A 10,523-nucleotide genomic window follows, 5' to 3' on the forward strand; every position below is an offset into this window, starting at 1 on the left:
AATCTGAAAGAAATCCTTAGTGAAGTGCTTGCACCAGTGACAGGCATAAAGACGGAAGTATTACAAAGCGAAATGGCTATGATCTACTGGACATATTCAGAATTTATTAAGAAAAAAACCTGCCTGGTGAAATATATGTCAGATTCTCTAAGAGATCTATAAGAGATGCAATATTGAAAGCAACATCTGGGACTACACTGAAAATCAAAGAAGAAGACATCAGAATACTAAAAGACATTCCATTTGAGATAAGGAAGAAGAGAAAACTACACAAGAATTTAACCATCTGTGTATGGGAAAATACCACTACCTACTGATGGATACTACCTGAAGGCTTGATGTTCAACTACAAGGGCAAAAAAGAAAAGATTGACTCTTTTACCAAAGTGAAGCAGTTTTTGAAAAGATATCAGGAACCCAAAAAGGATACAAAGAACACAGAGGAAGAAGAAAAAGGAGAACTGTACAGTTTGCTTGGCTTGGAAAGTCACGAAACATCTGCAGATGGCAGCTCAGAAGTAGAATCTGAATCAGAAATGGGAGCGGCGGCACCCAAACCACCCCGAGACGATAAAAGCAAGAACAGGAAGGAAAGGCAGAAAATAGCTTAAACTTTAGAAGAAATGTTTATACTACATTATATAATCTTGCATTGTCAATTATTTTAATTTTTTGCATATCGAAATAACAGAATAGAATTTTCATTCTTAACTTGAATAAGAGAAAACCTTTGACTTAAGATATCAATTATTAGCATATATCAGCTGTAATTTTAGTTAATGTGTAGTTTTGTGGGATGTATGTAGAAAATAAAAAACATAAAAAACATAACATTGCCTAATAGCCTAATGAGATTTTTCAACTGGGATTGGATCCCAGTTTATTCTTCCCAACAGTGGAAACAACAGTAAAGGAGGCCTTTGTGAATGTCACTATAGCTAGGAAACCAAGAGCCCTCGCTGGCCTTGTGCCATCTTCTCCTTGTACACACAAACGTCCCTCTTCCTTTCATTTTCAAAAGCAACAAACCAGTTCCCATCATGGTCACGAATGGTGATTTTGGCCTAGCTGCAACCAGCTCAAGGGCCTGTGCATATGCAAATAAAAAATAAATAAACGGATGGGACGTTGGCATGGCCAGGGGGAGCAGGGAGGAATGTGCCAGCCCACAAAGTACTCCCAGTCTTCTAACCAGGGTTAGGGCTGCCTTGGGACTACTTTACTTCTATTGTGCTTGTTCCTGTTGTTCAGGAATTCTGAAGTCCAGCCCTAGCGGCAAAGTTAGTTTTCTTCTTCAGAAACTTAAAGATGTTTGCAGTATTCTGGGTCTGCTTAGATGTATCTTGCCGCCTTGCGAGGAGCCTTTGGAATTTTCACACACTTCTTTTAAAAGGCCAAATGGAACCGATACACTTCCTCTCAGGAATGCAGCAATGGGAAGGCCTGCTGTCTGATGCAATTCTGGGGCTGCAAAATAGGTTACGGTAGTGCTGTGCCTTCTATTATTACCTAATGAAAACTTCTTATTTTGAGTTTACAAACTGACACTTCTTTTATACTTCATCCTTTGGTCTACTCTCCAGATGCTTACTTGTAGACATGGATGCATATCTCACAGAACATTTCCTGGTCTTTCTCACATGCCTTGCTTAACTTGAAAGGAGAAGAAAAGGAAAATAGCCTTAGAGTTCAGAAATCTAGTGCACGGTGCATAGAGTCAGAGGCAACTTAAGAGAGATGTGACCTCCACAGTATGGCTTTGCAAAATTAATTTTAAAATCCTTGACCTTTTTGCTTTAAAAAGATATGGTTATCGTGGAAGAGATTGTCGAGCCAATGTTTACCTCCTGCCTACTGGAGAAATAGTGTATTTCATAGCGTCTATTGTAGTACTGTTCAACTATGAAGAGCGGACTCAGCGGCACTACTTGGGACATACAGATTGTGTTAAATGGTTAGTCTCTGCTTCCATAATGATTTTTGTACTGAATGCTCACAATGGTAGCATGCAGCAAACGTTAATGCAGACAGTTGTCAATCTGGAGTAAAACAACATGTCTCTGGGTGGGGTTGGGAAGAGAAGAATTACTTCATATGGATATCCAAAATCACCATCTTGAAGGATTCCCCACCCCATAGTGGTATTCTGTTATTATCTGAGAAAGAATTCAAGCTGTTTGCTGCTGCAAATTAGTTACTTTGCTGATACTGACAGGACTGTGACATCACATATGTGCATGACCATCTTCCCAGTACAAGGGTGGAAAAAAAAAACCACCTGGGAGACCTAATGTGGCTGTTTGCAGCTGAAACTTGCAATCTATGTAGAGCCATGCAGATTCTCTGTTTCATCACAAAACTGATGCAGGGTATGCCAGATACAATACCACACACGAGAATTAGCCTTCTAAAAGCCCAACAGAAATGTATAATTATGTATGGTACCCCTCCTGTCCCCATTTCGTAATGGGCAGTTTTGTTTTCTTAAAATTTATTTTTAAATTTTAAACTATACAACAACAATCCACAAACGCAATAAGGAATAAACAAATACAGTATTGCGTCTCTTAAATACAGTGTAAGCCAGTAATGGGAAAGTGAGGTATATAAATATGACAATAACTATTCATAGCTTGTATTTGTCAAGCTTATCTACCAAGTTATTATAACAATATAACTCTTTTAAACCTTTAACCAAGGTAAGTACAACATTTAAAATATTGCTATTATTTCTTTGTATCTATCTATGGGCAGTTTTGGTGAAGAGTGTGTCTACAAGCAAACTATCGCCTTGATCATGGTTCCCAGTGAATAAATCAATGTTTTGGCATTATTTTTTAGCCTTGCTGTTCATCCCGACAAAATCAGGATTGCTACTGGACAGCTGGCAGGAGTGGATAAAGATGGAAGAGTAAGTTGAAAACTGTCTCACTGGTTTGTGCCTAATTGGAAGAGCATGACTTCATGCATACCTTGTTATCTTGAGTCATATGCTGCATATTTCTCACAGACATCTGTAAAGGACCATGGGTCTTGAAAATTTATTTTAGGGAGGCTCCCCACACACGCACAAAAAAAGTGACTCTAAGTAGAACTGTCACCATCCATGTGCTTTTATGCCTTGAAAAAAAGGAAATATGACCTTAAGTCTAGGCAAGGCCTAGCACCTTTGGCAGACAACACTGCTGATCCACTGAAGTCAGAGTACTTATAAATATGCTTGTGTGTAGCTGTGAAAACTGGGCTAGCTGTAGCAATTAAATTACCATGTCATCTCTGCTAAGTTGATATGGATGGTAAGCCTTAACAGTGGCATTTGGCTGTGACATTGCCTGCCGGGGTCACATTTGATTAATTCATAGCACAGTATAAGGTTGTCTTTATTTGCTTGTTATTGATTGATATAACCTTCACTCAAATAACTGTTGCTTCCAGTGTCCTTTTCATTACCTTTGTGTGTGGCTTATCCCTGTTTTCTTTTATTAAGTCTGTGCTGCGCTGTTTGAAATTAAACTGGTTTTAGCCTGAATATAATTCCAGTGGAATTGTGCCACGGGGAGGCAACATCAAGGGTTTATGAAATTTTTGTCTTCAGGGGATCCCTTTCCGGAACAATTTATGTGCTGAGAAGCTTTGGAATGTCTACCAGGAATGCCTGTGTATGATAGCAGTCCAGCATTCCCCCTCTGCAGGAGGGAGATGGGTAGTCCAGAGGCGAGCAACCCATCTTTTTATGAGAGACTTTCTGCTATTACTGATATTTTCACTGAGTAGCCCCTAACAAATATTCAAGGAGCCCCACAGTTCCCAGGAGTACAGTTTGATGACATTTCTCTGCACCGAGTCAGCAGTAGAACTGTAGTAAGGGAGATCCAGTGCTCTGATTCAGTACTAGTCAAAATCATCTCTGTTTTCTCTTCAAATAAATTTTATAACCCCCAAAGTTAAAACAACTTGTGTGTGTGTGTGTGGGGGGGGAATCCTAAGAATAAAACCACTTTTATAGACCGTGATTTGTCATTACAGGTATGAGTCTTAGAAAGCCCTGTGTTCTCCTTCATTCCTTCTGCTTTGGTGGTAAACCCAGAGTTTGTTGTTGTGTAAATCTCACATTTTCTTTCCTTCCCTCCAAACCAGTAAGAACTAGATTAGGCATCCTGGGTTAGAGATGCTTGGATGAAACAAAATGTGGTGTGCCAGAAAAAAATATTTATTTTGGCCACATACATTGGAGGAGGGAAGTTGAGGCACAGGTCTGAGAATGTGGAAAGCTAACCCCTGTAATGTCATTACATGCAAATTGTGCCAGTGTGGTTGTCCCTACATTATCAGGCATAGTCTCCTGCCCTGGCTTCTCCTCCTAGTGAGCCAGTTTTGTGTAGTGGTTAAGAGCACAGACTCTAATCTGGGAGAACCAGGTTTGATTCCCCACTCCTCCATATGCAGCTGCTGGTGTGACCTTGGGTCAGTCAGTCATAAATTCAGTTCTCAAGAAAGCTCTCTCAGCCCCACCTTCCTCACAGGGTGTCTGTTGTGGAGAGGGGAAGGGAAAGTGATTGTAAGCCACTCTTAGACTCCTTTGGGTAGTGAAGGGCGGGGTATAAATCCAATCTCCAGCAGTCGGGGGCAGAGGAGTGGGACTCAGGTATTAGATTGCCTTTATTGTTCTTCACCTCAGTCAATATTTTATGTTACAGAAGTAAATTATAAGTTTTCCAACTCAATTAAAAATTATCTGCTTAGCACGGGATGAATTCTACACGTGGCCTTGTTCTTCAGTAACCTTTTATATCAAATTGCTTTTACTTAGCTTTTACATCCCCATGTAAGAGTGTGGGATTCGGTGAGCCTGATGACTCTGCAAATTATTGGCCTTGGGACTTTCGAGCGTGGAGTAGGATGTCTGGATTTCTCAAAGGCGGTAAGGAAAATTTTATTTACCGAAAACCTGGAACTTTAAGGCAGAAGCAAACACCTCTATCTAAGTCTTTGTGTTATTTTTGGTGTTTTAGCAAGTGTGTGTGTGTGTATGTTATGTAGGGCATCTGTTTGGTGATGCCAGTGGAAGTAGCTGCAAGGGTTCACAGGATAGGTTATGCCCAAGTGTTTTGCAGCAGTATCCAGTGGTATATTTCCCACTGCATACAGAGAGCTGTGCCCAAGTACCTGGAGCCCATGTCCTGTTAGGATTTCTCACTGCCAGCTTCTGCACCTTATTGTTTGTTGTGAATGTTGCACCAGACCCATGACAGCTTTGATTGAACGGACCTCCTCCCTATCTGCCTCTGGTAGCTATTTGTCATGCAGTCTTCTGACACAGGCTTAATATCCTGGCTCAAAACTTTGGTATAATGCAGTGCTGCAGCACAGTAGCACAGGAACTTTGGCGGTCCTTTTTATACACTCTGTGCCTTGTGCAAGCAGGAGAGCACTATTTACAACCAGTTCCTCATTCTGCAGTGTCATTGAGGTTTCCCCCTTTCCTGACTTTGTGCGGGAGGGAGGAAGTGTAAAATGAAACAAGAAGGAAGAGGGAGCAAAGTTTTGTTCTTCTCAAAGTCCTCTGGATCCAAGATATAATTCTTGGTCTGACAGATCCTGTAAACAGATGCACCAACAATTCTGTAGTGAGAGGTATAGCAATAAGTAGATCTTCTCTTTTAGAACTTGATTCTCTAGGGAGTAGATATCTCTCTGTTGCGTCAAATAAACAGGAGAAGAACAGCAAAGTTACTGTAAGAGCACCATGAAGTCTACACCAGATTCCTAAAATAGAAATGAATTGTATTTTAGTTTCAACACATGTTGAAAGATTTGTTTCTCCTAAGGGAAGTTCAAGAAGACTAATTTTGGCAAGTTCTGAAACAAAGGATTAATTTTCTCTCTGTGATGTTGGGCTTGAGTGCTGTCCTAGAACAGGAAACAATAAAAGCCCTCGCTTTGAGCTTCTGTCCATTTCAGAAGTAGATAGCCCCATCCTTATCTTTATATAGCAACTGTCATGTCTCATTGGTCATAAGCTAGAGCCAGCAGTGTTTGTAGTATAAACATTTGTTTTTATAAGTACATGGTGGTGGCAGTTAAATGATCTTCTGCTTAAAGTTGTCAGGTTAGTTTGTGATTGAGTAGAATAGCAAATATATATATATATACACACACACATAATTTCTCCTGCTATCCTGGTTTGAATAACCTTTTTTTTTTTTTTGCTACATCAGCCGATAGATCCCACACCTTAGGCTTCGTGAATATACTCAGGAGTATGATAATAGTGGGCAAAAATCCAGTCAAAAGAGAAAATATATAATTGGCTTTAGATCAGACATTCCAGCATTTCTAACACTGGGCATATCATTTACCCTAGGCCTAACTGGAACCACATTTATTTCATGGGCAATTTAGATGATCTGAGGACTGAAATAGTGTTTTCAGGTGTTTTGAGCTCACCTCTGGCTAGCACTGTGGCAGTCATTGTGCTGTTTCACCACATGCCATTTGCCCAGGTCTTAATTTTCCCACTTTACCATCCCATCATAAAGTTTTCTGAATCATAAAGTTTTCTGAAACTTTTGGTGCTCCTTCTTCAATTAGTTCTATGGCAAGAAAATAACTTTTACATTATTTACAATTATGAATGAGAAAAAGAAATGTGACTGAGAGAAAGAGAAAGAATTTAATTGGAGGCTTGCAGATAGTAGTATGTATTTCCAGTATAGTGTTCCAAATGAGATATGGTACCAGTGCTTTTTTTCTTACAATTTGCTGTGAATTAGGGTGGTGGGGTATATAAGCAGCTTGTGGGGACTGGAGGTGGGCAAGCTAAAATGGTTTGTGTTATTCCTCCTTTCTCTACATTCTAATCTTCCTGGCTACTCCTATTGAAGATCTGAGGAGAGGGCTCAGCAGTGGTGCCATTCTGAAGAACAAATGAACAGAGCTGCTGCAGAGTTCTCATAAACCATATTTTCTTGCTCCCATCTGTATAATTTCATGCTTCCTCTTCCAGCATAGAAAATTGTTGTGCAGATGCACACTTAGACGTGACATTATTATCAGGCTAAGGTTGCTCCATATAGAGTTCAGGTGCATTGGTTATCGCTTGACAGGTGCTGGAGCAGCCCTCATATTGACACACCTTCATTCACCATTCATAGACCATTTGTGAACCAGAACCTAAGCATACAGTTCTCACATCAGATACAGTGCATGAATGAGACATACTCACATAGGCACTGAAGTTTCAAGTTCGCGTTGAAGGTTGTCCGTGATGCTAGGCAGGCATAATAATGTTACCCATCCTACATCCCATGCACTTGGCATCTTACTTAAATGGAGCATCCCACATGCAGCTGTTGAGCAAGGTGCTCTGCTGGTGTGCTAATGCTGCGTGCATAATGGTCATGGGCTCTGTTTACATCTGAAACTGGAGGCACCAAATGCTGCACTTAAATACATTTTTTCCTTACCCTCCAGTATCATATATAAATTTGGCCTCTGTCCAGGAGGGAAAGCAAGTGAACCTAGGCCTGCTCCTACCCCTGGTTATTTGACCTTTAAATATAGATACAATGTAGTTTAAATATTGAACCAGTGGGGTATTGTCTGTATTCTAGATTAGGATGCTGTCCAAAGAACAGGAGAAGATTCGTATACCTTTAAGTACACATCTCACTTTTCATTCTGTCTGATATACTTACCTTTACATGTAAAGGTGATATAAAATTACTATGTTGCTTTTCTTTTTGAAGGATTCAGGTATGCATTTGTGTGTGATAGACGATTCTAATGAGCACATGCTGACTGTCTGGGATTGGCAGAAGAAATCAAAAGTAGCGGAAATAAAGGTAAATAGTGGTGTTCATTTCTGGTCACAGCAAATCCATCTTAAATCTATGAATCCATGTGACTTGGTTCTTATAGATACACCATCGTGAAATTCAGACTTGGTTTGTGATAAGCACGGTCCTGGCTAATTGCCAGGTTCATGTTCTCACCTACCCATCCATATGGCATGCCAAGACTGAATCCTGAATTCTTCAGTTTAATATGTATAGGCCAATCCAAATGCAAATACATTCACTAATAGGTTTATTTCTTTGTCATTACCTGGGAATCTTAACTAGGATGCAGTGGTAGAATTTGAGCCAGGGGCCTCCTGAATCGCAGCTCATTATCTTTCCTTCTGCACTATACTAGCTCCCTTGTGGTATGTGCATGTTTACAAGACACCTTGGAAAAGCCTCTTTATTGTCATGTCCAAAAACAAAAGCAGCATAATATCTTCTTTATTAGGGTTAACCAAAGTGTGCAACCTTTCAAGGTCTCTAGAACTTGTCATCTGGATGGATGTTACTATAACAACAAAAAGGTTGGGGAATGGAAAAGTTGTTTACCTTAAGGCCTGGTGAAGACTTCAAGAGAACTTGAAAGTTGAATGCTGTTCTCCCCCCACCCCCCCATACAAACCTCAATTTAGAACTGAACTAGAAGAGTCTTCCCAGGATACTCCAGCATGGGAATCCCAATGAAAGCAGTATTAGAACTGCCTCATAGCTTTCACACAGCACTCTGTTATATGAGGTACTACACCCCATTGTTATATGAGGTACTACATGGCTTTTGAGACTGAATTTTTCTTTGAACCAGTGCAGCTACAGGCAGCCTCTTTATTGTGATAGTTTCAGTCAGTCTGTATTTAATTAAGTTCATTATTGTGTTGAGCCAAAAATACTAATTTCTGCAATTTCTATTTATTACACAAAATTGGTTAATTTGTTTTATTAAACTTAAAAGGACAGATACTGTGCTGAATGGAACCTTAGGTTTTTTATTACGTTGAATTTGGGGCCTGCATAGAATTATTGAATACACTGAGCCCTTAGTATTTTATACTGAACTACTGGTTAGGTGGCTCATGATAGCCTAAAAATGGTGTCCCATTAGGTAATTTTATACATTCTTATTGGAAACTTGAAGGATTTTAAAATTAATAAGAGAATCATTCAGTGATCAGCTTTAGAAAAAAATATACCTTTAACTGGAAATATGGTTTCATCAGTTTTCTGCAGAGCAGATGCCCTAAATTATGTGTTTCTCCTCCTTAATTTGGAGGCAGTAATCAAGAAGATATCTCAAAATTTCAGGTGCTGAATAGTCTTGGGGTTAGAGTACTTGATTGATTCAGTGAACCCTCTTGGCCTGAATTATGAGTTTTCTACATTTGTGTAGAAATTGAATGTAAACAAGAATAACCTTCTGGCTTCCCTTGCTTAACTTTTATTTTAATTGCATTTTTAGAACCTGACTTATGCTTGGTGATGTCAGGGGGTGTGGCCTTATGACACACTTCCGGTGATGTCAGGGGGTGTGGCATATGCTAATGAGTTATGCTAATGAGTTCCCCTAGCTCTTTTTCTACGAAATGACCCCTGATTATAATAATGAAACTTATTAAACATGAGAACCTACCTTCAGTGCTGTCATATCATGTACCAATTCCTTGTTACATTCTCAGGCTGCGATCACAAACTAAATAATCCACTTTCAGTGCACTTTCCAACTGGATTTTGCCAGTTCACACAGTAAAATCCAGTTGGAAAGTGCATTGAAAGTGGATTATTTAGTGTTTGTGATCGCAGCCTCAGTGTCAGGCTATCTTATATCACATTTTCATCTCACCTGTCTTCCAAGGAGCTTAGAGTAGTGTACATAGTTCTTCTCTTCCTCATATTATCCTCTCCATAACCCTGCATAGTAAGCTAGGCCCAGGGTCACCCAGTGTCAGTGGGCCATTTGAACCTGGGTCTCCAGCCCCTAGTCAAACACTCTCAGTGCTGCACTGGCTGCAGCTGTCTTGAATATTTTCTGAAGTGTATATGACAGTACACATGTATTCACCGAACTGTATCAAATTGTATTGAAATACTGTCCACCACATTCTAGATCTTAGAACCAATTCATTTCAGGCTATGTTTTTCTAAACCGTACAAATTGTGCCACTGAGTCAATGCCTTGTGAACTCAAAGTATGAAAATAAACTGCAGCATTTTTAATTCTTGTAGTTACTCTAAACCATGGTAAAACCTCCAAGTACCATAATTTCATTTGTTGCTTTTTCCATGTGATAACAAGCATGCCTATGCCAAAGGATCGGATGACTGGACCATAGTTTGTGGTCCAAATGCGTTGTCATTAAGAGATGTATTTAATAGCATTCATAGTATCCTATGTATAGCACATTCTCTGTTTTTCTACACAAACAGGAATATTAATATAAAGATTTCCCCTTTTCTTTCTGCAGACTACAAATGAAGTTGTGCTTGCAGTAGCATTCCATCCAACAGATAAAGACACAATTATAACATCAGGAAAATCTCATATCTTTTTCTGGACTTGGAATGGCAATTCTTTAGCAAGAAAGCAAGGAATATTTGGGGTAATAACCTTAAAATTCAAAGCTTTATTAAATTTCTCGAATTAGAGAGAATATGAGTTTTTCCGCACTGGCTGAGGACCATGAAGAG

The 10,523-nt window shown here is 39.6% G+C and overlaps 1 protein-coding gene across 1 annotated transcript in view; it reads left to right on the forward strand.

The window, feature by feature from the left end:
- The window catches only part of EML4 (echinoderm microtubule associated protein like 4), a 197,411-nt gene that overhangs the window by 167,597 nt on the left and 19,291 nt on the right, over positions 1 to 10,523 (forward strand). Inside the window, exons 9-13 of the mRNA XM_015416014.1 lie at positions 1,805 to 1,954; positions 2,842 to 2,911; positions 4,811 to 4,921; positions 7,749 to 7,844; positions 10,301 to 10,435. Coding sequence (XP_015271500.1) covers positions 1,805 to 1,954; positions 2,842 to 2,911; positions 4,811 to 4,921; positions 7,749 to 7,844; positions 10,301 to 10,435 — 562 coding nt within the window. The remainder of the gene's footprint in view (positions 1 to 1,804; positions 1,955 to 2,841; positions 2,912 to 4,810; positions 4,922 to 7,748; positions 7,845 to 10,300; positions 10,436 to 10,523) is intronic.

This window comes from Gekko japonicus, unplaced genomic scaffold (genome assembly GCF_001447785.1).
Source record: "Gekko japonicus isolate JY-2015 unplaced genomic scaffold, Gekko_japonicus_V1.1 scaffold159, whole genome shotgun sequence".
NCBI lineage: Eukaryota > Metazoa > Chordata > Lepidosauria > Squamata > Gekkonidae > Gekko > Gekko japonicus.